Genomic DNA, 26745 nt, shown 5'->3' on the forward strand with positions numbered 1-26745 from the left:
TACATAGTTTTAATATGAATCCGAATGGACGACTTCCTGTTCTGCAGCGGCCGCTCTCGACGACGATGCAGGAGAGAGGGAAGTCCTCTCAAGCACACCTAAACCCAACAGGAGAAAAGATGAGTACATGTCGCCACCTTCTGGTTGACTTTGATTCTGCACTGACATTTACCGTGCAGTTATTAGTAAAGCCGCAATTTTGACTCATGTGCGGGCTCACACTGAGAATGACGGCTGGCTTGACCGCGGTAGTTTTTTAACAGTAACTTCAATCACACATCATGCATCATATATGTAATTTTCATTGATTATCATCAGAATACAATTTCGTATTAATCCAGAAATCATCCCTAATTTGTAGGTGATGACGTCACTTTAGCGTCAGGTTGATTTTTTTTTTTTTTTTTTTTTTTTAATCCTGTCACTCACAGTAAACACATGGATGCCGCAGCGGTTTGCGGTAAAAACATGAACAATGTGACCCGGCTCCGCCGAATACCGAGAGGAAGATGCCGGGACACAAGAGGAAATATAATGTCCGGTTCCCTCCTGTGAGTAGGAAGCTGACTGTTGATTTGAAGTTGTTTAAAAATTCAAAAGTCTGCATAGTTGCTAGCTCTGATGGCAGGAAGTCAGAGCGAGTGATGCGTTCAATGACCCTCCGAAATATTGTGTGCTGCCGTCAAAACTTTGCAAAAAACGGCACGATTTTTCCGTCCTTTTTAATAGAAGCAAGATGGTTATTCTACTCTTAGCCCTGTTTGATGTGTTCATCTTCAAACTCACGGAATTTGTTCTTTTATTTGTTGTTAGAGGCGAATCAAGAAAATCATGCAAAAGGACGCAGAGGTTGGGAGGATTGCCACCGCGGTTCCTGTGATCATCGGTATCCTTCAGGATTCCTCTTATTGAGGTTAAAAAACTCTTGGATGTGTTTGTTATTAAGCTAAGAGCTCACGGCCGGTTAGATAGTGCATGTTTTACGGTTTCCTTTGCTGTCTGTGAACGCATCATCTACCTCCAGGATTTTTAAGCATGATGGGAGTTGTAGTTAATGTAAACGAAACACATAAACACGATCTAAACAAGGTTTTAAAAAAAAGAAAGAAAAAAGAAAAGTCAAACTCAATCACACAGGGGTCAAAATCCAAAACACACCTTAGGTCGCGGGCCGAACAGGATAAACATTTATTCAACACTCTAAAACTGTAACTTTTTAACATAATTATGAACTAGATATATAGCATTACCTGTGATAATGCTAGAATAAGCTGAATTTGGCCACTGAAGATGCTGAAATTGATAGCTAAAAACCATAGACTGTGTATAAAACTATTTTTAGAGTCAATGCTAAATACGCTGAAGCTGATAGTAGCTAAAATATTAGCTAAATGCCAAATTAGCCTAAAAAACTAAAAAAAAAATAAAAATAAAAATTAAAAAAAAGCATTAGGTTAGCCAAAACAGCCAACACGTGAAAAAATAACTAAACGTCAAAATAACCTTACTGGAGAAAAGCCTATATTAGCCAAAACAGCGGAAATATTGGCTAAACTCCAAAATAGCCTGAAAATCTTGGTAAATGCCAAAATAGTCCAAAAAGCTAGCAGAACGCCAATTTTTAAAACTTTAAAACTGTAAAACTGTAACTTTTTAACATAATTATGAATAAAAAGGCAGGAATATTATTTCAGAATAAATCAACTTAAACCTTAAATAACTTTCAATATTTTACTCTCCATAAAAATATATTTTGTCAAAATTATACAAGTTAGAAATGAACACAAGATAACATTGGGTCATTAATAACAATAAAATGATCTGGAGGGCCGGATAGAATTACCTGGAGGGCCCTTTCCGGCCCCCGGGCCTTGACTTTGACACATGTGATCTAGAACCACAACAACACTTGCAATGTTGAAGTTTAACATTTATTTATTTATTTTGTTAAAAAAACACAGGTTGATAGATTTGAACAGTCCGTATGTATTTGAAAACTAAATATAATTGTATTTATTGAAAATATATTTATGAAACAAAATTAAAATATGATGGATTTCAAGGTAATTAGTTTGCTGGTTAAAATACAAACAGAAACATACAAAATTAGCATTTTCTTCCTATAAAATGTCTTTTGTGTTTCATGTCTTGGAACTTTCTGAGGCAAAGAATCTTCTTCATCTGGATCATGTTTGCAGGGTTTTTGTTCGTTGGCACAGCAGGATTTTGTTTGAAAAAGTTGAGTTTGGGTTAAATTCCTCATCTGCAGCATCAGCTCGAGCTCTGGAGATGTTCCTCAAGTCTCTTCTCACCAAAACGTGCCTGATAACTCAGTCAAAGCTCAGCAGTGCGGTGTCTGTGGCTCACATGTGAGTGCATCCATCATCACTCCACCTTCATGTGACTGGCAGCTAGCCGCTCGTTCAAACAGACTTTCTTAATTCAGGGTTTTCACTGAGCGTTTAACCTGTGGTTGATCTACACTCATCGATGTAGGAAGCAGTGCATAGAGTCAGAGAAACTCTTCCATTTTCTCAAAGACCTGGTGGAGGAAGCCACGTCTGCTGCGGCCCAGAAGAACAACAGAGGAACCAGTGTTTGGCCTTTATTCAGGTAATTCCCAATATTCTTGTGATGGAAGCAGTTAGTGTTCTCAGCAGCAGGTTTTTGCTAAGGGTCATTGGTGTCAGCATCAGAACGTGTGCTTCTCTTCAAAGAAATGGTTGACCATCACAGGAGGGTTTTCAAATGCAGACAGACAAGCTGATGTTCAAAGCATTTAGAAACAGAGAACAACCTTAGGCTGTTAAAAACACATGCTGCAGACCTCAGGCTGTGCTGTAAACAGTTTGTGGAGCAAATACTTGCTGCAAATTTTGTCTGGCTGAACACTCTGCAGATGACATACAGCTGCAGAGCAGACAAAGATGCAGAACAGACGCAGATGCAGGTGAGACAAAACTGCAAAACAAACAAAGCTGAAAATGAAACAGCTGCAGATGAGACAGCTGCAGAGCAGATGCAACTGCAGGTGGGATGCAGCTGCAGAGCAGACCCAGCTCCAGATGAGACAAAACTGCAAAGCAGACAAAGCTGAAGGTGACACACAGCTGCAGAGCAGACACAGATGCAGAGCAGACACAGATGCAGATGCAGACACAGATGCAGAGCAGACACAGATGCAGAGCAGACACAGATGCAGAGCAGACACAGATGCAGACTAATCAGCAGCATCTGCTCTGCTGCTGATTAGTCTGAGTAAAGTGATGCAACAAGGAAGTTGTGAGAATTCCTGTGGACTGCAGCTTTCCTTAGACAGAGCTGTGCTTTCTTGACGTGTGGCAGGATTTCTCTTTCAGGAACAAAGGACAGGAGGTTTCTGGTAGGAAAGCGTCTGAAGGAGCAAACGCAGCACCTCGCAGGAGCCTCGCCTCAGTTGAGAGTGACTCGAGCTCTAGTGTACGTAACTCTTCTTAAATTCCTTGAAGTTTGTAGAAATGAACGCATGTTGTGAGCGAGTCAAGATGCCAAAGGCTTCAGCAGCAAGCTAAACGAGTCCTGCAGCAGTTCATCTGCTCAGACAGGGGCCTCCTCTGGAGCAGATGAACTGGTGAAGCAGGTATCTGCAGGTTGAGGGCAGGATGGCTCCTGCCCGTTTGGTCAGTGACTCACTTCCTTCTCTGTCTGCAGGAGTCGGAGCTCTACATCTGCTTGTAGCCGTGCAGAAGCTCCATCATCTCTACGTGTCTGATCGTTTCTAAGTTTGCTGCTTCTTCAGGTGATTAAGGACTAAAACATACAATTCAGACGGAGAAAAAATCTCTAAATTCCTGGATGTTTACAGTAAAGTTTAAGTTTTTATAGTATTAATGATGGATTTTTGTTGCCAGGTTTTTCATTTGGTATTCAGATTTTTTGGTACATGGATGATTTGTTTGACCTGAATGACACATTTGAAGTGTTGATCTGCAGCTGAAGCACCTTTTATCTCCTGTGGAGAAACGGGGGCACTGCTGGTGTTTCCTGTGGTCTGCAGCGAGCCCCAAAACCACGTTTTATTTCAAAGCAGATGGAGGTTTCTGTTTTGAAAGCATGAGTGAGTTAATGTTTTAAAGACAGAAAAACATTTGCTAATAAATGTGCTTATTAATGTCTACCTGAAGCCAGATGGAAAACCAACCACTTCAATAAAAGAACAGAGCAAGAGGTCCCCTTTTCCCTTTTTTTATTTCAAGAAACTATCGTTTGTTTTTTTACATGTTGACTGGATGAAGTGAGGAATAAATAGATATTTCTGTGGTGAGGGCTCCTGGCTGGATATCTACACCTCTGTCTGAAAACGCTCCAGCTGTGACAGGTGTGTGCAGGTAAACTCCAGCTCGGAGGCCCGCTGGGCTCTGGAACCCGGCCGGCGCCGACTGGACCCAAACCGTCTGAACCGAGCGAGCTCACGGACCAGTACCACTCCTTCCTCTCAAATGAAACATGCACCGTGGCTGAAAGCATCTTCACTACAGTTACACTCAGAGGAACACAGGTACAAAATAAAAAGGGTTTTCAACAAAAACACTTCATACAAGCTGAGATCCGTTTCCTTCCGTTCATCCGTAAAAACTTTATTCCAAAGACGGAGATCTTTGCTCCTCTGAAGGTTGAATTAACGGCGCAAAAATCTTAAATATGTTCAAAATTAAAACATTTGTACACACAAAGTGACAGACTTTCCTCTCTCGTCTTTTTTTAGTCAACTTGTCCTATGAATGCAACAGCAGAGAGTGAAGGGGAACATCTTCTGAAATAATCCAAACAGAAAAGGAAACATGTACAGTGCAGTCTTCAGAAGAGCCGCGCTCCAAAGCCAAAAGTCTGTTTAATAGCTTCAAAGTAGTATCTCTTCCAGCCCTCTTTCGTCTGCTCCTCCTCGCTGTCGGGGACGCCTCGACACTCCACCTTCAGCTCCGTCTCGCTGCTGCGGTCCACGAAGGTCAGCGTGATCGTTGCGTAATGTTCTGCAGGGACAGAAAAGGTCACGGCGGGTTAGAACACGCAGGTTCTCCACAGGCCAGATCTCATTATGTGGAAAACATTAGGAAGGCTTGAGGAGCAGAAGAGCCAAAGAGGAGTGATGTGATCGTTACACTGAAGGGGACCCTGTTTACATGTGGAGCAGACTGAAGCTTTGATCGACAGCCGGACACGCAGACGAACACGAGACCGAGCAGGCGTGTTCTCCTACGACCGTCTAGAACAGGGGTGTCAAACTCAATCGCACAGGGGGCCGAAATCCAAAACACACCTTAGGTCAGTGTTTCCCAACCCTGGTCCTCAGGGCACACTGTCCGTCTTTTTTAAATCCAACCCTGCTCAAACACACCTGCCTTTGATGACTGTCATTGTCAGGCTTCTGCTGAGCCTGATGATGAGCTGAATCAGGTGTGCATAAGCAGGGCAACATGGAAAACATGCAGGACAGTGTTCCCCGAGGACCAGGGTTGGGAAACACACCTTAGGTCACGGGTCGAACAGGAGAAAAATTTACTGAACACTCTAAAACTATATTTTTAAAACTTTAAATCAGTAACTTTTAAAATAATTATGAACTGGATATATAGCATTACCTGTGATAATGTTAGTGTGAATGCTGTAAGCTGAATTTGGCTGCTGAAGATGATGAAGCTGATGGCCAGCTAAAATATTAGCTAGATGCCAAATCAGACAAAAAAACTTAGCTTAGCCAAAACAGCTAACATGCAGCTGAAAAAATAATCAACCTTTAAAATAGCCTAAAAACTGGAAAAAGGTTAATTAGCCAAAACAGCTAGTGTGTAAATGTTAACTAAACTCCAAGATAGCCCCAAAAAAAAGTTTTTAATTTTTTAATGCCAATTTTTAAAACTTTAAAACCATAACTTTTTAACATAATTATGAATAACAAGATACGAATATTATTCCAGAATAAGTCAATTTAAACCTTAAACTTAACTTTCAATATTTTACTCTCCATAAAAATATATTTTGTCAAAATTATATAAGTTAGAAATGAGAGCAAGACAACATGAAGTCATTATTAACAATAAAATGGAATTACCTGGAGGGCCGGATCCGGCCCCCGGGCCTTGAATGCGACACATGTGGTCTAGCAGCTGAAAGATGAACCTCAGCCCTCTCAACTATTTGAATCTTACCATAAATGCCTAACAGAAGACAAGATGCCATCAGTAGCGGGGACACTTACCGCAGGGCCAGTTGTTATACCTCCACTTCATAACTATTTTCTCCTCAGGAACCTGAAGGTTGAAGAGAACTTCGTTTCACTGAATATATTCGAGCATAACTTCCCATCTTTTCTGAAAGGTGTTCTGGGTGACTGTTGGTCTCACCAGCTCTGTGAATTCTCCACAAACATTCCCGTCCAGCAGGCGAAACCTGCCCCCCCTCTCCGCCTCCACGGCTGCAGAGCTGTGCGTGAAGGCCTGGACCATCTGCAGCAGAACCACAGTCAGACAGCGGTCGAGGCTGAGCAGGAACCTGCTCTGAAGCGTGGCCAGCTCACCTCCTGGTTGATAAAGACTCTGTACAGATCAGCCGGGGAGGTGAGGAATGTGTCTCTGATGCTGAATTTACAGGTGGGGATCTTCACGCCGGTGTTGACGGGAGCAGCTGTGCTGCTGCTGCTGGAGCTAATCTGTGTCACGAGCAGAGGAGAAGAACATTATGAGGACTGTTCTCCACACAGGCAGGGCTCACTCGGAAGAGTGCAGAACAAACCTGAGTTTTATCTAACTTGGCTTTGGATTGTGAAGAAGACTGCACCTTTGACACGCCGTTAGCTGTAGGCAGGATCATCCCCTGAGTGAACTCTGAAAAGAAGGAAATGCTTTAGAGCACGTGTCAAAGTCAAGGCCCGGGGGCCGGATCCGGCCCTCCAGGTAATTCTATCCGGCCCTCCAGATCATTTGATTTTTTTGGTATTAATGACCCGATGTTATCTTGTGTTCATTTCTAACTTGTATAATTTTGACAAAATATATTTTTATGGAGAATAAAATATTGAAAGTTATTTAAGGTTTAAGTTGATTTATTCTGGAATAATATTCCTGCCTTTTCCATCCATCCATTTTCTTGACCGCTTCCTCCCTTTTGGGGTCACGGGGGTGCTGGAGCCTATCCCGGCTACTGAAGGGCGAAGGCGGGGTACACCCTGGACAGGTCTCCAGTCTGTCTCAGGGCCTCAATCACACACACATTCACTCTCACATTCACACCTAGGGGCAATTTAGAGTCATCAATTAACCTATGAAGCATGTTTTTGGATGGTGGGAGGAAGCCGGAGTCCCCGGTGAAAACCCACGCATGCACGGGGAGAACATGCAAACTCCACACAGAAAGGTCCCAGCCGGGAGTCGAACCGGGGCCTTCTCGCTGTGAGGCAAGAGCGCTAACCACTGCGCCACCGTGCAGCCCTCCTGCCTTTTAATTATTCATAATTATGTTAAAAAGTTATGGTTTTAAAAATTAGCATTCTGTAGCTTTTTGCACTATTTTGATATTTACAAAGATTTTTTAGGCTATTTTGGAGTTTAGTTAATATTTCAGTTACATGCTAGCTATTTTGGCTAATTCAGGTTGTTTTTTTCAGCTTTTTAGGATATTTTTAAGTTTAGCTATTTTTTTAGCTACATGCTAGCAGTTTTGTCTAACCTAAGGTTTTTTTTTTTAGTTTTTTAGGCTAATTTGGCATTTAGCTAATATTTTAGCTGGCTATCAGCTTCAGTGTTTTCAGCTATCAGCACTATCATCTTCAGTGGCCAAATTCAGCTTACAGCATTTACACTAGTATTATCACAGGTAATGCTATATATCTAGTTTATAATTATGGTAAAAAGTTACAGTTTTAAAGTTTTAGAAAATGTAGTTTCAAAACATGTTTTTGAGTAAAACCAAACTTTAAAAAAACGAACGTACCATATAAGTGTACCTCTTTAATAATACATTTAACCCTTTAAGACCAGAGCTCCAATGTTTATTTTCTTTGATTTCTCCTTCACAATCTACTGGAATTATGTTAACGGTTGAAAAGTTACAGTATGTTAAAGATTTTGTGTTTAAGCGTCACCGATGACACCTCAGATGTTAAAGGGTTAAATAACAGCAGATAAAATAAAAGAGTGACTGAAAACATGAAGTTCCTGACCTGTTTTTAAGAAGTCAACATAGCTTCCGAGCGCTTGGCGAACTTTCTCGGCTCCGTCCCTCTTCATCAGGTTCAGCAGCGGCGTGTCTGGTTCATCTTTGTTCATCATCACAGAAATCTGGACCCACAGGAGACAGACTTCAGAGAAAATCTCCATCAGCTCTCTGCACAAACCTGCCAGAGGGACACTTACAGCGAGATCCTCCATGTCGTTTTCATCAGACAGGTTAGGGACCTCGATGGTTCCTTTGTATTTGACTCCAGTTTTAGACTTTCCTAGGAAAGAAGACAAGTGTCAAAGAAACTATTCCCAAGTTACCTACATATTACAAGATGTAATGGCACTGTTACAAAGGGATCAAAGAACTCTGCTTGAATGACCTTACACTCACCGGTCCATGCTGCTTTCACATTCCACTCATAGAAGAAAATAAGTTTGCCTTTGCGGTTGTTGATGGAGGCTTCTCCTTCTAGTTTGCTGACTTCTGTCACCTCACACTTTCCCTCCTCGTTTTCCACGCTCAGCCCGAGCAGCAAAGATTTCAGTTTGTCCGTCGACCAGTTAGTGGCGTCTCGTTCGGTCCTGTAAGTCAAGAGATGACAGCAATAACAGAAACCATGTTAGAAGTTTAGTCGTGTTAGAAATTCAACCCAGGTGGAGAAGGCTGATGATGAGGAGCCTTTCAGCCCCACATCAGGGCTGAGTCCAGCGGCCTGCAGGCAGACGTGACACCCCTGGTCCAGGAACTAGACAGGAGGAAGCAGCTGTTTTCTAGAGTTCCTGATCTTTGGTTTTAACCCTCGTAATGCCCATTGTCTCAAATATGACACAAACCAAAACACTTACATGAAGCATGTAGTTAAAAGCAAAAACATAAGTGAATATAGTTTTAAATAAATTGAAATAAATCCAAGCGTTAAAGCAGGAGTGTCAAACTCAATCTCACAAGGGGCCAAAATCCAAAACACACCTCAGGTCGCGGGCCGAACAGGATAAACATTTATTGAACACTCTAAAACTACATTTTTAAAACTTTAAAACTGTAACTTTTTAACATAATTATGAACTAGATATATAGCATTACTTGTGATAATACTAGTGTGAATGTTGTAAGCTGAATTTGACCGCTGAAGATGCTGAAATTGATAGCTAAAAACGCTAAAGCTGATAGACAGCTAAAATATGAGCTAAATGCCAAATTAGTCAAAAAAACGTAAAAAAAAAAAAAAAAAAAAAAAACCTAGCCAAAACAGCTAGCATGTAGCTGAAAAATTAGCTAAACCTCAAAATAGCCTAAAAAGTGATAAAAAACCTAAATTAGCAAAAACAGCTAGCGTGCAAATATTAGCCCAACTCCAAAACGGCCCCCAAAAAAAGCTTTAATTAGCTGAAGCAGCTAGCATGTTGCTGAAATATTAGCTAAACTCCAAAATAACCTAAAACATCTTAGTAAATGCCAAAATAGTTGAAAAAGTTAGCAGAGTGACAATTTTTAAAATTGTAACTTTTTAACATAATTATGAATAATAAAAAGGCAGGAATATTATTCTAGAATAAATCAACTTAAACCTTAAATAACTTTCAATATTTTACTCTCCATAAAAATATATTTTGTAAAAATGATACAAGTTAGAAATAAGAACAAGATAACATCGGGTAATTAATAACAATAAATTAAAATGATCTGGAGGGCCGGATGCGGCCCCCGGGCCTTGACTTTGACTCATGTGTGTAATGGCCTGATTTGAGCTGATTTTCAATTGTAACCTTTTATTTAAATGTTTCCCCTAAACATCATGAACATCTAAAATTTTATTAAAGTGAGCTTCTGTGTCTCTCTCACACACATTTATGCATACATACATACATATACATATATATATATATATATATATATATATATATATATATATATATATATATATATATATATATATATATATGTATATGTATGTATGTATGTATTTATATATATTTTTTTAAACAAAGGATGTTATAACAGAGGAATGACTGTCACCCCCCAACACTGATTACTTAACGTGTAGGAAATGAGACATGAGGGTCCGCAGCTACATGCTAAACCAGAGCCCATATTTACAACTGCTTCTACTTTAACAAGCATTCTGATAAAAATAAATGACACAGAAAAACAGGATATGTTTGATGAACACGCGGATGATCAATCATCTGAATAAAAGTCTGACGTTTCCCGGCAGAGAGGTCTGCGGTGTTACTGTTAGCGGGCTACCGCCGGGAGACGGTCCTTCATCTCTGCTCACCAGTGCCAATTGTTGACATTCGTGGCGTCCGCTCTCTCTTCTACGATCCAGCGAGGGTCTCCTTCTCCCCACTTCGCCATTTGTCCGGATTAACGGGACTCGAACTCTTCGGGATGGACGGAACGTCCGAATGCGAGCTCCTTCTGCCGGTGAGGATCCGCCACACGCCGCGGCTGCTTCTAGAAGCCTCCAACGGTGCTGCCGCGTTTATGCGCCGGGCGCAGAAAATGCTGGAAACGGAACTTTGTAGAAGAAGGAAAACGGTTCCCCCCGTACCGGAAGTGAAGTCACCAAAAGGAAGTTCCCCAAGAGAAAATGGAGAACATTTACCTTAAGATTAAATAAGATTTAACATTTAAGGTTATTTATACCCTTTGTGTAAAAAGGAGACTGAGACCCAGAAACACATTTTATGATTGTAATTTGGTTTATTTATTTTTCAGAATTTAAATGTAAAAAGACAAATATATTAAATTCTTAGATTTAAACATTTAAAGAATAGATTTTTTGTTCATAAACATTGTTTTTTTAATAACCGAGCCCAATTTTTGAGAAGTAATTTTTTGTTATTGTTATTATTATAATTGGTTTTGTTTTATTGATAAAATGTTTCTACAATACAGTATGAATATCTCAAAAATACAATTATTATTAAAAAATAAATGGCTCAGTACAAAGCAGCATATATAAACAAGATCTCAAATCAGAAAATTAAGAAAAAAAAAAAGAATAAAAGTAGACGATGTCACACAAGAGTAAAATACATTAGTATGAGCGACAGTCTGCCAGCAGCTTGATTTGAACGACGAAGCGCAAATTGGGCGGCACAAACAAATTGTTAATATCTGAAATTTGACAGGTCTCTGCATTGCATCGTCCTTACCAGGAACTCAGCTTTGGACACGGGACAATTTTAGTCACTCGATCAGCGGGTAGAATACTAGACAAAAGCGAGCGTTTTTGTCCTGAACTTTCATTTTTCTCCTTTACCTGTTTGAGCTGCAGGTTGTCAGAGCTCATCTGGCTACATTTGGGCGAAGGCAGGATACACTCTGGACATATCAGAGGCTTTTGCTCCTGCGCCGGAGCTCACTCGCTCGATAGGTTGTCGTTTGGGTCTCATTGTGACATTAAAAAAAAGGAAAAAGGTCTCCTAATTTTATTTTCCCCCATCAGATTAATACGAGACCATGAGCCTACAAGCTCAGTCACAAAGACACAGAAACACAGTGGAAGCGGCTGTCATACAGACACAGCCCCTGTACTGTGTCTATATGAATGATATTCATATAAATCCAAACATGGAGACATGATTACTAATGTTTTGGTAGAACTCTTCACAATAAATAAGCCGTATTCCTCGACATCATATGTGCCTTCCATTCATTCTAAGTGAGATATAACAGACAGAGCTTGTAGCTCCTCCCACACGCTGTGTCAAGAATACATATTTTGACAGGCGGTGAGCAGCGAATTCGCACCGTGGCGAAAGAGGGGCAGGGCATGCAAATTTGTCCCACAAAGCGCGTTCAGTGTGAAAGCACCTTAACGTTGCTCCTCTTTGCTTTTGTTCATAACTGTGTCTGATCTCCGGAAAAATAAAGGCAATAATAAGGTGAATAATAAAAAGGCAGGAATATTATTGCAAAATAAATCAACTTAAACCTTAAATAACTTTTATTTTACTCTCCATAAAAATATATTTTGTCAAAATTATACAAGTTAGAAATGAGCACAAGATAACATTGGACCAATAACAACAATAAACTAAAATGATCTGGAGGGCCGGATAGAATTACCCGGAGGGCCGGATCCGGCCCCCGGGCCTTGACTTTGACACATGTGCTCTAATTTATTCCAAGTTTTTTTTAGAATGATCACAATAACAGAAAACAATGGTTCCCATTTCTTGTACCAACTTTTGATGTTTGTAACATGCATTTCTTCCCTGGTCTGAAGACAGTGATTTGATGTTTTTAAGTTCTTCTTGCAGCCATGTAAGATTGCAAATTCACTGATGTGACCAACTTGAAGTGGTTCTTTTCTCTGGGCCAGGAAAAAGTTGTTACTCACAGGGAACCTGCTTTAGAGCCAGAAAACAGTGCTTAGATAGTGGAAAGTCACAGAACATCAGTTTAGCCAGACTCCGCTCCTGAAAGTATAGCAGAAGGATCAGGGGGGAGGAAAAGTATCTTAAAAAGTCTGTTTCAAGACTTTTCAGGATTGCATATTTGTCTAACAAAGTGCTTACTGACCAAATAAATGTCATCATCTCAAAGAAATGGCTGAAAGTAGATCAACAAATGGCCAATCAGTCTAGTGATATCCACAAAGACTTAGAAAATCTTCTCAGAGAATCACTTCAGCAGGTCTTTAAAGTTTCATTTAAGACCTGAAAGACTGACGGCAGAAAAATTGCCGAGTTGTTGGAGAGTGTTGAAGTTTTACAAACCACATGAACCAATTAAAAAAAAATGTTTGTTTTTTAGGTTTTTAGTTTTTTAAGCTAATTTGGCATTTAGTTAATATTTTAGCTAGCTATCAGCTTCGGTGTTTTTAGCTATCAATTTCAGTAAACCGAGTAAAAGGTATTTATTTCTCCATTGAAGCCTATGGGATTTTGGTTTCTTGGAGCCAGCAGGTACTTCCTGTTTGGAACACCAGGGGAGAGGAGTCACAGTCCAGTTCTCATACAGCCAATGTTTAAATCCCAGCTGGTTCCTCTCTATGTGGAGTTTGCATATTGTCCTGACACATGTGGAGGTTTTTTCCTGGCACTCCAGCTTCCTCCCACAGTCCAAAAACATTCTTTGTAGGTTAATTATTTACTATCATTGTCCCTTAGGTGTGTGTGTGTGATTGTTTGTCTCTGTGTAGCCCAGCTATAGACTGGTGACCCATACAGAGTCTACCTCACCTTCACCTGACAGTGACTGGGATAGGCTCCAACAACCACGAAGGAGAGTAATCAGGTTTAGAAAATTAACTGATGTGTCATGGATTGTTTGATAACTTTGCACCATGCACTTAAAAAAATCAATAATGATAGTATTCTTTGATTTTTAGGATGTCAATGCTACACGTTTTAAATCAGGACTGTCAAACTCAGGCACAAGGGGCCAGAATCCAAAACACACTTTAGATCACGGGCCGAACAGGATAAACATTTATTGAACACTCTAAAACTACATTTTTAGAACTTTAAAACTGTAACTTTTTACCATAATTATGAACTAGATATATAGCATTACCTGTGATATTGCTAGTGTGAATGCTGTAAGCTGAATTTGGCTGCTGAAGATGCAAGAGCTGATAGCTGAAGATGCTGAAGCTGATACCTGAAAATGCTGAAGCTGATAGCCAGCTAAAATATTAGCTAAATGCCAAATTAGCCTAAAAAACTAAACAGAAAAACTTGTAGCTGAAAAATTAGCTAAACTCCAAAATTGCCTAAAAATTTGGAAAAAGACTAAATGTATGTAAATGTAAGCCTTACTCCAAAACAGCCTCAAAACTTTTTAAAAAGCTCAAATTAGCCAAAAAAGCTAGCATGTAGCTGAAATATTAGCAAAATTCCCAAATTGCCTAACAAAAATTTTATGCCAATTTTTAAAACTATAACTTTGTAACATAATTATGAATAATAAAAAGGCAGGAATATTATTCCAGAATAAATCAACTTAAACCTTAAATAACTTTCAATATTTTACTCTCCATAAAAATATATTTTGTCAAAATTACACAAGTTAGAAATAAGCACAAGATAACATCGGGTCATTAATAAGAATAAAATAAAATGATCTGGAGGGCCGGATAGAATTACCCGGCGGGCCGGTGTAGGTACCACATCTACTCGGGGTGTCAGAACGGCTCGGGGGCCTGCGACAACTGATGACGTCTCGATGTTTGATTGGCTCTACACCGATTTGAATTTAACTAATTTTTCAAGGTTTTTTGTTTATTTTAATAAGACTTGAATAATTAAACAATGAACAAACCAAGAGAAGTGTGCTCTTTTTTTGTAAATCGATTTTATTTATTATTTTAAACATGTTTAGAAAGGAAATATAACTGCAATCATACCTTTTAAATCAGTGACAAGGTTCTGTAAGTCAGTGTGAAGTTTAAATTAGAATGATATTAAAATTTGGTATAACAAATGACACCAGACATACCTTTAAATTCGAAATACCATAATTATAAGGGAAAAGAACTAGGTTACACAATGAAACGTATAATGAAAACAAATGAATAGAACCCGAGCACAAAGGACTCGTATAGTGCGGACATGTAGCAATGTCATTTTGGCTGGACATATTCCGTGTGGCCAAAATGCATTTCCATCACCTTTTCATCAGCAAAAATGAATACAATTTGTTGAACCCGAGCAACCCGTGAAAACGCGAACCCGAGCATGAAGCGCCCGAGCACATCTCAACAGCTAAGTAGTTTGTCTCAGTGGGGTTTCCGTAGTGTGACGTCATCACTAGTCGCAGGCCCCCGAGCCGTTCTGACACCCCGAGTAGATGTGGTACCTACACCGGATCCGGCCCCCGGGCCTTGACTTTGACAAATGTACATTTGCATTGGACATGTAAAGTAACAAGTTTAAAATGGCTTCATGTTGATAAGACTAAATTTTAATGACATTTTTTTATTCAAAATATGGTGAGATAGCACTAAAAGTATAGCCAAGCAAACATTTCAGAGGTGTTCTAACATACCATGTTCTGACATTTAGAAACTTTCTGAGACGTCTTTTGTAAAATGTTGTTTAAAATCTCATGGGTTGAAGCAAAATGGCAAAGATGAAGGACAAACTTAAGTCTACTGCCCAGCCTCAGTGTCCATGTCCAAAAAGATCTGTGGTCTCGGTGAGTTTTATTTTGGGATGAGACTAAAGAAAAACTCACATTTTTCAGTCTAGATTTATAGAGGTGCCCAAATCCAGGCCTCAAGGGCCGGTGTCCTACATGTTTTTAACCAACCTCTGAAGCTCCTTATTGGCTAAACACGCCTGATCCAGGTAATCAGCAGCAGGTAAGGCAGGGTTTCTATAAAATCAGCAGGAGTCCGGCCCTCAATGAGATTTGGACACCCCTGCATCCAGAACATTGCCTTTGGTGCCATGATAGAATCTATATATTTTCAGTAGAATTATGTGTTCCTCACTACAGTTGTTCACAGCTCAAGAAAGGTGAATTCCGACAAAAAAACAGGAATCACATGTTAAAAAAGTCAAAGGTTTAATTTATTCAAGTGTTAAAATCACATTGCTTTATTCTGCAACTTTTTTTTCCAATGATTTTTGATTTTCACAGGTGTCCATGACAGACATGAAATCCTGTCCACCTTTGTCATGGACGGGATAACACGTCAATGTAAGGGTGGGGTCATCTGGACCCCATGAGAGAGCACAAGGAGTGCTCTGTCTTTTAATTTGGATTAAATGGATCATGTATTCCGAAAGAGATACATCAGAATGGAGCGAATCAAGGAGCTAGTGCCCCGCCCAGTGTATTTTCAATAAGCTTTTTTTCAAATGACTTTTTTTCGGCTGCTCCTGATAGACAACAATTTGAATAAAAAACATACTTTAAAATGCTATTTTGATCTTAATGTTCTTCATGTTCTCCTTCATGAGAAGAACATTCTACAAGAAAAAAGCAAAACATTATACTTAGGGCATGGGTTGATAAAATCGCTTAATTGATTTAAGCTTAATAAATCTATGATCAATACATAAAAATATAAATCAATTTACCACATAAAGCTAAACTCCACTACCTTGTTGCTAACGTTTAATGGAATTTCCTGTAGGACAGCTTATGCTAACACTCGGTCAACATAAAGACACATTGCTGACTAAATGAATATCTTTCTATACTGAAAGGCATGAATTTTCAAACACTTTCAAGGGAATATTTTGCAGGCCCAATCTGAATTTTGCCCTTCCTTCATTTATCCCTCCAAATAGAGAGTTATGAATAAATAGTGTCTCATATTTCAGACGTCACTTTCATTTGATGAAGTCACCAATATTCGCCGGTCCTCTAGGGTTACCACAGAGCTTCCAGAGCTTGAATATATTGGATACTTTATTACAGACTCAACGTCCATTTGCCACTAAGACGCAACAGATAAAATACTTTTTTTTAAATAAAATGAAAGTAACATATATAGTAAAAATGTAAAAATAAAATAAATAAAAACAGACAATCATGATAAAACAAACAAGAGCCAATAAAAACAATGAGATAAAATATACATAACAGCAGTTTTATAACTTTAAAAAGGTCACACACTACAACAAAAAGTCATTACTTACATTTAAATGTAAACTTCTGTGGTTCAGAGCGCACCCACGTGAAGAAAAACGCTTCTCAGCGCAATGTGGTTTAGCCTCACGGGGTGGGGGTGGGGGGCGGGGGGGCTTTATATCCCTCCACTTGGAGTGACAGATTTAAAAAATCTATTTCCTGGACACGACTAGCACTTAAACTGCCACTTTAAATGGAGGGGAAGGAAAAAGGGGTAGGGAATTCGGAGAATAATTCAGATTGGGCCTTGAAGTAACCATTGCACATAGTTTCTTCTTCTTCTGGAATAAGGTGTAAAACTATAGCACGAACTCCACCTAGTGGCTGAACTGAAACGTCCTCCAGGAGAAGCAGAACAATGTTTCCAATGTTAATGATCTGAACATTTTAGTTAGAACTTCTCCTTTAGAGAATCCATGTAACACTGGATGATATTAACAATCTCATTATTTCACTGATACATTTACAGTATGTGAACTGGATCAGATTAATATCAATACATATGCACAAATTAAATAGTAGATTTTTAATGTATTTCTAAACAAATGTGTCAAAATGTGTAAACTCAATATTGAATTGAATAATTAAAAAGAGAAAAATCATAATCGAATCGATCCAGGCTCTAATGAATCGAATCGTTTCTGGAAATCGTCACCCAGCCCTGTTTTTTTCATGTCAAACAGACTTTTCAGAACATTTCCTATGCAGCTACAAGCTGCTCCTTCTGAATGAGTTCTCGTTACAAACATTTTCTACATTGCAGCGTTCGTCAGATGCGGACCCGCCGCATGTGCGTGTTTTTGCGGGTGTCGGGCCGGAATCCCGGCATATGGCTGGCTGCGTCCCCTCCCCCTCCCTCCCTTCCTTCCCTCCGCAGCAGCAGGACGGAGCCGCTCAGTTTCTGAAGCCGTGGCATGAATGATCTCATCTGAACCCGATCTCCGCTCTGCCTGTCGTCGATCCTATGACCGAGACAGGAACAAAATAACGCAGAAACGAGGTGAGTGCGGCCGCCGAACCGCGCGCCGATAGTCGGGGGGTTACTTTACAGCCGTAGCCGCCGCGAAAACTCTGGTTTTTGACCAGAAAGGAGGAAGGACCGCGGAGGGAGGGAGGGTGGGCGCTCGTAGCTTGCTAGCTTTGCGCTTAATGCTAGTTTACGTTTTATAAAGAGGATGCTGAACGGGGCCAGACAAATGTCACATGTTCGATTCCGCCGCGAAGGCCCGTTTGTGATCATTTAGGGACAGTTATTCGGCGGCGGTCCACAAACCGCATTCAGACCAGCACCGCCGCTAGCCGGCTAGCTGTTAGCCGCCAGCTCAAAATGGCCTCATTGTCGGCCGCTGCTTCAGACGCTGGATAGACAAAGCATGCGGCGGCGCTGCCAGCGGCCCCCGGCGCTCTCCACCGGGACTCCCGGCGCTGTGCTCAGCGGTCGGGTATGGGATAAGGCTGGCAGGGACCGAACCTCCGTGTTGGGAGGCGCGGACGGCGGTTTTAATTGATTAGGCGGTGCGGGCTGTGAAAGTGCTGCTGGCTTTTCTCCGCGCGGTGGGGGATGGGCCCGCTAGCAGCCATTGACGTAAAGCGAGGCTGCATTTTGTTTGGCCCCGACTCAGAGCGCCACAAACACGGCACTGTTTACACTGAAATCATCCTCAATAACAACATGTTTATCCGTCGTGAACAGACACGAGCGACTGTGAATGAAAGAAGACATTTCCTGGTTTCTGTTCGCATCTTTCTCCACACCGTGTCAGCATTTTCCGGTTAAATAACAGAGATAAGGTGTAATTCTGTTATGAAAAAACAGAGAATGATGTGCTTATGTAGTGTTTAATTTTGTTTTTAATTGTGTAGACGTAAATTTAGAACATTTGAGCATTTAAAGCAGACTAAAAAATGTTAACATCAATAGACCAGCATTGTTATAACCTTCTGGTAGGAATATTGAAAATTGATTAGGAAACATCTTCTAAACCAGAGGTGTCAAACTCAATCACACAAGGGGCCAAAATCCAAAACACATCTTAGGTCGCCGACCGAACTGAATAAACATTTATTGAACACTCACTACATTTTTAAAACTTTAAAACAGTAACTTTTTAACATAATTATGAACTAGATATATATCATTACCTGCGATAATGTTTCTGTAAGCTGAATTTGACTGCTGAAGATGCTAGTGCTGATAGCTGAAGATGCTGAAATAGAAAGCTAAAAACGCTAAAGTTGATAGTTGAAAACACTGAAATTGGCTGAATAAAAAATGGCCTAAAAAAACTAGCCAAAAACAGCCAGCATGTTGTGGAGAAAATGGCTAGACTTCAAAATATTCTTAAAAAAACCCCTAAATTAATCAGAACAGCAAGTGTGTAAATATTAGCTTAACTTCAAAATAGCCAAAAAAATCGTAGTAAATGCCAAAATAGTCCAAAAAGCTAGCAGAATGACCATTTTTAAAACTAACTTTTTAACATAATTGTGAATAATAAAAAGGCAGGAAGATTATTTCAGAATCAACTTAAACCTTAGATGACTTTCAGTATTTTACTCTCCATAAAAATACATTTTGTCAAAATTATACCAGTTAGAAATGAGCGCAAGATAACATCAGGTCATTAATAACAATAAAATAAAGTGATCTCTGGGGGAATAATTGCCTTGACTATGACACGTGTTCTAAACCAAGCTACATCTTATCAATTAAAAATGTGAAGCATTACATTTGATACTTTTGTTTTATACATAAGTTGTGAATAAAGTAAAATTTCAACTACAAACAAGTCAATAATTTTTCTAATAAAAAATACATGTATTTTTAGCTTACATGTAATTTGGCGATTCATAATATTATCAAATGTGTTGACAGTGTAAACATTTTATTACCCCTTCCCACTGTTTAGCACTACATAGACAAATAACCTTTTGGACTAAATTACTCATTAACCATGATTAACTAAATACATTACAAATTTTATGTACCAAATAGATTAATTTCAGTTTAACACAGTGTGTAACTCACTCTAAAACATGCGCATCTTTATTATGAGATATTAGCATATATATTTTTTTGTGTATGTTGGAAAAATGAAGTGGATATCCTAGAATAAAGAAAATGAAGCACTGAGAGAGTGACCATGTAGAGACAGTAAAATAAATAGTGGTTCCATACATACAAAATGGCACCAGCCTCACGTTCAGTACAGACCACCGACTCTCAGAGAACTGGACAGAGTGAATGTTTACTTCCAGCTCCAACCAAATAAAGTCAATTCAGTCCATTTTTTTGCAATACTGCTAACACCATGGTTATTTCCGAAATCCATCCCCAAGCCTTAACTACTAAGAAACTTAATAGTGTGGGATTATCTAGTGCCCTGGACTTTAAAGGCAATTTGAACACAATTCTCACTATTTTTCTTTCATTTTTCCAACCGCCTGATATGACGTCACCGATTTCACTAAGTCAAAATTGAATCAATACGAGCATTTCCTGGTGAAAATGTGGATGGTTTATTAAAACATACATTTAAACGTTTTTTTGTTTGAAATTGTTTGACTGCAATGCATTGTGGTCTATATTCCCTAATCTAGTGAGCATTGATTGAGGCACGCTAGTTTTTTGCAAAGACTTCTGGAAAATTTCTAGTGCACTCGATTTTGGAATTCGTAGATCCGGACAGCACACTAAATGGGGAACACACTTTATAGTGAACGGGGGGTCAGACATAGCTATTGTTTGGAGCCAGACGTTGTCAGTGAGTCAGTGTTTCTATGGCTACCACTCTCTCCAATCAGGATTGAGTTTATTGGAAGATCCCCAGTTTATAACTCAAAATGCCCACCAGAAAATGAGAGTCATCAAAAAGATGTTAAAAAATATATCAGAGTAAGAATGTTGATTCTGACCAATAGAATGACCGAATAACAGCTGTTTATTTCTCTATTGAAGTCTATGGGATTTTGGCTTCTTAGATTCTTGGAGCCAGCAGGTACTTCCTATTTGGAATGGCTGGGGGAGGGGTCACTCAGTCCAGTTCTCGTATACAGTCAGTGGTACAGACACTGTTTTTCATAAATAAAAGAACTGGTCTTTTTCCTTAGGTAACATGTATGTCAATTATTTATGTTCATAACATTTTGAATTTCAGATGATCTTTTTTTCATTTAATGAAAAATGACTCAAAGCTCTGCTTAAGACCTTATATCAATTCCTACTTTTCTAAACCGTCTAAAGTCACAGAGAAAACAACAATCTGGTTCAAACTTGATGAACAACCTCTCTGCATGTGAACGGATAAACCTGTCTGCTGTGACTGCTCAATCGTTATCAAATTAAGACTATTTTTAAAAATACAAAATCTCTATTTTTTAACCAGACCTGTGTTGTTTTAAAAAAATCCTGACATTTAACCCCAAAATGCTTAACCTCAAAGTGTTGGGGAAAAATGTGCACATAAACCAATTTCTGATGTCCAAAACTGTTTGTTTCTCTGTGCAGTAAACTGTCTTAGGTTGTGAGCTTTCACTCTTCTCACCTGTTTCTGTACATATTTCAGTGGTTTTCTTCCCTTTAAGGAGGCAATGCTCTGTAGCCTTTCTTGTTTAACAGGGAACATCACAAATGCTTGTGTCCATAATTGTTTTCTCACCATTTGTATTTTATATCTCCAGGGACCTTCTTAAATGACTTTCCCCCCATTCTGCCCCTGTCAGGAAATCTTATTCTCTATGCAGTCAAGGAGTAAGACCAGCTGAGCATTTTGGTGCCACCTCTGTTTAAGGATTATCATTGGCTTAAATGTTGTGCTTGTGCAGTTCATGCATCTGAGTGATCAGGGTAAGATGGAATAATTGTTTTTGTTTTTATCTGTTTTTAGGTAAAGAGCCCATGTAGCTCCTTCTGTTAAAGGACATCCCACTAAGTTATTCTCAGTGCATGTTTAATTGCATTTTTCCCTCAACATGTTTGCAAAATACTGCAGATTAACCTAAGTTTGGCCTTAACACGAGCCTCTCTGTCAAACTCACATTCTTTGTTGGTGCAGATGTTTGGGGCAGTTTCTAGAACCTTTTGTTTGATTCAGATTTTTACAGAACTGTCTGTGAAATGATCAACTGCTTGTTCTGTGTGTAAACCCTCGTGTTGTACTTTTCAGGCAACAGTTCTCAGAACATGTTTGATTGTGTCCACATTTTTGTGAGTAGACGGAGGATGCCATCATGTGTAAATCAAGACTTGAATGCCCTGCCCACAGGTTTCAGATGAGACACAGCTGCGTACTGCAGGCTGCTGCTCAGCCCAGGCTGATGTTTGATTCCATCCTGTTTGTTTAGGGGGTCGGATGGCTTTAATGCCGGCAGGACTGTGGTGTTGTCTCTGTAAGACGTGTGTGCTGAAGCGCTGTTTCATGAGGAAGTTGACTCTGCTTTTTCCCCTCCCCTCACTGAAGCAAAAATCTTGTTTTACTAGTTTCTGAAGTGTTACGTGTGTAGACCATGAAATTTGATATTTCTTGTTAACTCTAGAGCAGGGGTGTCAAACTTTCAGTCGCAGAAGGCCAAAATCCAAAAGACACCTTAGATCACGGGCCGAACAGGATAAACATTTATTAAACACTCTAAAACTACATTTTTAAAACTGTAACTTTTTAACATAATTATGAACTAGATATATAGCATTACCTGTGATAATACTAGTGTGAATGCTGTAAGCTGAATTTGGCCGCTGAAGATGCTAGTGCTGATAGCTGAAAACGCTGAAGCGCTGAAAACTTAAAAAAAAAAAAAAAAAACTTAGGTTAGCCAAAACTTAATGCCAGATTACAATATATAAAAAAAAAAACAAAAAAAATCAGCTAACATGTAGCTGAAAGAAATAGCTAAAGTTCAAAATAGTCTAAAAAAACCTGAAAAAAAGCCTAAATTAGCCAAAACAGCTAGCGTATATATACTAGCTAAAATCCACAACAGGTTAAAAAAAACACAAAAAATGTTAAATCAGCCAAAACAGCCAGAATGTTGTTGAATATACTTGATAAACTCTAAAACAGTGTAACATTGTTTTTAAAAAGCCTAAATTAGCCAAAACATCTACTGGTAAATATAAGCTAAACTTCAAAATAGCCTTAAAAAAAGCCTAAATTAGCCAAGACAGCTAGCATATAAATATTAGTAGTAGTTCACTTTCAGCTTATCCCTTTCGGGGTCGCCACAGCGTAACAGCACCCACTGTTTCACATCAGTGATTTGGCAGAGTTTTTACGCCGGATGCCCTTCCTGACACAACCCTGTACTTGAGGGGCACAGGGACCCAGTTAGGCAGCAGCGTCAAGGGTCTTGATTAAGGACCCAATCTGGGTGGGGATCAGTGGACAACCCTGGAATCGAACCCAGGGCTCCTGCGTGTCAGCCCTTCACCTAGCCCACTGAGCCACCCAGCCGCTTAGCATATAAATATTAGCCCAAGTCCAAAACAGCCAAAGAAACCTAAAAAAAACCCCAAATTAACCAAAACAGCTAGCATGTAGCTGAAATATTAGCTGAACTCCAAACTAAATGCCAAAATAGTCCAAAAAGCTAGCAGAAACCAATTTTTAAAACGTTAAAACCATAACTTTTGAACATAATTATGAATGATAAAAACGGGCAGGAATATTATTCCAGAATAAATCAACTTAAACCTTAAATAACTTAACAAGTTAGAAATAAGCGCAAGATTACATCGGGTCATTAATAACAATAAAATAAAATGATCTGGAGGGCTGGATAGAATTACCCGAAGGGCCGGATCCGGCCCCCGGGCCTTGACTTTGACACATTTGCTCTAGAGGGTCATGGTGATGTATCTTGTTATAAATTGCAAATGTTATTTGTCTTCATGATGATTTTAATCCTGAAAAGCACCTTCTTGATTAGAACAACTCTCTGATTCTCTTGATCACAGGTGGCTGTGAGTGTGAAGGGAAAACAAAGTGCTCTGCTCATGTCACCTGAGTACTGTTTCTGTGTTTTTGACAAAGGTGTCTGTAGTCTGTCCTTTGTTTTGATGCAGCGTCCACCTTTAGTTGGTAACCTTGCTATTTTCGGTGGCTCGGTGGTCTGTTAAAAGTGTGGTTGTTCCGCCCAGCAGGAGTCTTGCTTCAGACTGGCCTAAAATGGGCAGAAATGGTGCTGAACAAAAGCTGCTTGTCGCTCGTACAAAAGTACTTGAAGCGCTGCAGCCGGGACCAAGCTGCATTTCTATTGCCTGTGCCTCTCAACAGGAAAGGTATAGCAAACTTTAAGAAAAAGCAACTACAACAAACCATTTTACTGTAGTTCAGAGTTTGTAGTTTTTGTAAATTCACTGCTGCCTTTAAGCAGATTGTAGTTTTAGCTCCCTAATGTTCACACAAATAATACTTCACATAGCCTTATGCATCACATATTCACATAAATAACTACATGGCACTTACTTTTTCACTGTAGTAGTTAATCAAACTCTAAATGTTTGTTTGTATTTGTGCAGCTGCAATGGATTTAGTGTCTGACCGTGTTTCTGTTTCCTCACCATCTCAGCAGAGACACAACATGTTCCCAAAGGGCACCAAGCGCAAGTTCTCAGACCCTGTCGAGGAGCCGGCCTCCAGCGGTGACCAGGGCCCGGCAGCTCCGCCTGCAGCGGCTCGGACGCTGTCGTCGTCTTACAGCCTGCAGCGGCAGTCGCTGCTTGACATGTCGCTGATCAAGCTGCAGCTGTGTCACATGCTGGTGGAGCCAAACCTGTGCCGCTCGGTGCTCATAGCCAACACGGTCCGGCAAATCCAGGAGGAGATGACCCAGGACGGTACCTGGCAGATAATGACCCAGGCTCTGGCAGCCGCCCAGTGCCCCGCCGACCGCCTGGTGGCCACCGAGGTGCTGTGCCGGCAGACTGAAACGGGGGCTCAGCCTGGGCAGAGCCCAAAGCCCTTTCCAGTGGTTGGTTTGGAGGAGGGTTACCACTCAGAGGAGGTGGTGATGGAGGGGGAAGTGGAGACAGAGGTCACCATGTCCCCCCAGCTGTCTACCAACTCTTACCTGGCCGGCCCCTTTGGCATGGGCCCCTGCTGGGACGAAGAAGACGACGACGGAGACTGTGAAGAGGAGGAGGAGGAGGAGGAGGACAGCGAGGAGTGCATGTCAGAGGGAGACGACGCTGACCGGGATCACCTAAGTGCAGACTCCAGGACAGGGGACCAGGTTTTTGGGACTTTTGAAATCAAGCACCCAGCCCCGCCCCCTGACCCCGCCCTGGAGGAACTGTTTTCAGATGTGGACCCGTCCTACTACGACCTGGATACGGTGCTGACTGGCATGCAGAGCACCCCCAAAATGGGGCCTTACGACTTGCTGGAGAGCCTGTCCTCTCACACGCCCACAGCTCTGAGCTCCAGCTCCAGCTGCAGGTCAGACCTGAACGAACTGGACCATATCATGGAGATCATCGTGGGCTCTTGAAACTCACCATGAGCTCACAGACTCCTGCCAGACTATGCACACGCCATGTGCATGCTCTGTGGTGGTATTTCTATAGAATGTTGGAGGTTCGTGAAGTAGGAAACTAACCCTGGTCCGGGGGGGGTTCAGGTGTTCTCTGGAACAGGCCTTCCTGGTCCAGGATCAAAGCCGTTAGTTTCCTACTTTGCGGATGAATCCCAAACTCCATATCTGTGATGAGGCAGAGAGGATTCCACCCACACCACCATGCATTTTTAAAGGTTTTTATTTTTTTACACGTACTTTCCATGTTTTTGAGGTAAACCTTCAGCTCCCTGCGGTCACGCTCTCTGCCTTTATGTTCAGCTCTATTTATTGTTACACGGACAGAGGAACAGGTCATCACACTACACGCATCAGAACAAAGTGTAAATCCAAATCTATGAATCAATGCATATTTTCCTAGAGATTTGAGCAATTATGAATGGAATATATGTATATGTACGTATATGTATATAGAAATATATTTTTTGCATAATACAGTGGGGGGATTTTGCAAACGTCATTTGATATTATTTTTCCCTCCTGAGGTTTTTAAGATTTTAATGTAGCCAGACTCAGGCGGTGTCTTCCCATGGTTTGGTATAACAAGTCGACTGTAAAAGGTATCCTGAACGGCATCCACACACTTCTGAGGCACTGTTTGAAAAAGCTTTATGCAGAGCAGGGAATTTACCTCCAACCCAGCGCTGGTCACCATCTGATCACAGTATTTACTTGACAAATACACTTTTCTGCTCTGCTTTTTGTAACAGATCCATTGAACGAATAAGAAGCCGCTTTTTCCTAAAGCATCTGGGTGATAACTGCATCAAGAAGCCATATTTCTTTGTATCATTTGTTACTGCAAATGAAGAATTCTGTGTTCTAACCCATCTAATTTATTGTTTTATTTATTGTATTTATTTTATCCAGGTACAGACATGCCATGTTGACTTATCAGTTCAAACTCCAAGCCCAGATCATACTTACCCAAATTATGCCCTCCATTCTCAAACGCAGTACCTATTTATTTTTACTTTTATTCAAATGAATTCCAACCGGGTCAATCTCCAGACGACTATGCAGCTCTGTCATACATGTTTTAGAATGACTGTCTATGACTCAAAGGTCCTCTTATGCAAACAGTTGCCTTTGTCCTAAATGTGTTCAAAATCAGATGCATTTTTCTCAAATTTGTTCCGTATGGCGGTGAAATAAATAACTCAGGCAAATGAAATGTATTGATGAAAATACAGTATTACGACATGCTTAATACCTTACCACAACACTCCTGAAGGATGTCATTTAGTCTGAATGGGAGCTAGAACTTCAAAGACTAAGTATCGTTGTAAAATGTATGCATTTTTATATTAAACATTGTAGCATCTTTGTAAATATTTTTTATAATAAAAGATGTAACAATTGAAAAGCCTCATTTCTGTC

General features: G+C 40.2%; 3 protein-coding genes across 8 annotated transcripts; 2 read left to right on the forward strand and 1 right to left on the reverse strand.

Annotated features, from left to right (window-relative positions):
* Positions 1-61: 61 nt before the first annotated feature.
* On the forward strand, positions 62-4206 carry LOC112145821 (dr1-associated corepressor). The gene is made up of 6 exons (XM_024271288.2): positions 62-551; positions 814-886; positions 2276-2369; positions 2497-2613; positions 3360-3459; positions 3691-4206. The coding sequence occupies exons 1-6, from the start codon at positions 510-512 to the stop codon at positions 3715-3717; spliced, it is 453 nt and encodes a 150-aa protein (XP_024127056.1). The 5' UTR covers positions 62-509; the 3' UTR covers positions 3718-4206.
* A 380-nt stretch (positions 4207-4586) lies between these two features.
* On the reverse strand, positions 4587-10740 carry ahsa1b (AHA1, activator of heat shock protein ATPase homolog 1b). Of its 2 annotated transcripts, XM_036210083.1 has the most exons (10): positions 10475-10740; positions 8587-8777; positions 8388-8470; positions 8195-8312; positions 6769-6860; positions 6554-6685; positions 6381-6482; positions 6236-6287; positions 6089-6143; positions 4587-5009 (listed from the first exon to the last, which is right to left on the reverse strand). In XM_036210083.1, the coding sequence occupies exons 1-10, from the start codon at positions 10552-10554 to the stop codon at positions 4880-4882; spliced, it is 1035 nt and encodes a 344-aa protein (XP_036065976.1). In that variant the 5' UTR covers positions 10555-10740; the 3' UTR covers positions 4587-4879. The 2 variants fall into 2 exon arrangements, with proteins under 2 accessions (XP_036065976.1, XP_024127054.1); XM_024271286.2 differs by lacking the exon at positions 6089-6143 and having other exon boundaries at positions 10475-10738.
* A 6773-nt stretch (positions 10741-17513) lies between these two features.
* cdca4 (cell division cycle associated 4) lies at positions 17514-26726 on the forward strand. Of its 5 annotated transcripts, none has more exons than XM_024271342.2 (3): positions 17514-17794; positions 21475-21640; positions 24364-26726. In XM_024271342.2, the coding sequence occupies exon 3, from the start codon at positions 24373-24375 to the stop codon at positions 25279-25281; it is 909 nt and encodes a 302-aa protein (XP_024127110.1). In that variant the 5' UTR covers positions 17514-17794; positions 21475-21640; positions 24364-24372; the 3' UTR covers positions 25282-26726. The 5 variants fall into 5 exon arrangements, with proteins under 5 accessions (XP_024127110.1, XP_024127064.1, XP_024127102.1 ...); XM_024271296.2 differs by lacking the exon at positions 21475-21640 and adding an exon at positions 23933-24070 and having other exon boundaries at positions 24361-26726; XM_024271334.2 differs by lacking the exon at positions 21475-21640 and adding an exon at positions 23933-24070.
* The last annotated feature ends 19 nt before the right edge of the window (positions 26727-26745 follow it).

Source organism: Oryzias melastigma, linkage group LG22 (genome assembly GCF_002922805.2).
Source record: "Oryzias melastigma strain HK-1 linkage group LG22, ASM292280v2, whole genome shotgun sequence".
NCBI classification, from domain to species: Eukaryota; Metazoa; Chordata; class Actinopteri; order Beloniformes; family Adrianichthyidae; genus Oryzias; species Oryzias melastigma.

Excerpts from the sequence above, each read along its gene's own strand:
- cdca4 (XM_024271342.2), top strand. The coding sequence starts at position 24,373 with ATGTTCCCAAAGGGCACCAAGCGCAAGTTCTCAGACCCTGTCGAGGAG.
- LOC112145821 (XM_024271288.2), top strand. The coding sequence starts at position 510 with ATGCCGGGACACAAGAGGAAATATAATGTCCGGTTCCCTCCT. Across the intron at positions 2,614-3,359 it reads AGTGTTTGGCCTTTATTCAG|GAACAAAGGACAGGAGGTTT; the intron begins GTAATTCCCAAT and ends TTTCTCTTTCAG. Across the intron at positions 3,460-3,690 it reads AGAGTGACTCGAGCTCTAGT|GAGTCGGAGCTCTACATCTG; the intron begins GTACGTAACTCT and ends CTCTGTCTGCAG.
- ahsa1b (XM_036210083.1), bottom strand. The coding sequence starts at position 10,554 with ATGGCGAAGTGGGGAGAAGGAGACCCTCGCTGGATCGTAGAAGAGAGA. Across the intron at positions 8,471-8,586 it reads TGTGAAAGCAGCATGGACCG|GAAAGTCTAAAACTGGAGTC; the intron begins GTGAGTGTAAGG and ends CTTCTTTCCTAG. Across the intron at positions 6,144-6,235 it reads GTATAACAACTGGCCCTGCG|CTGCTAGACCACATGTGTCG; the intron begins GTAAGTGTCCCC and ends TTCATCTTTCAG.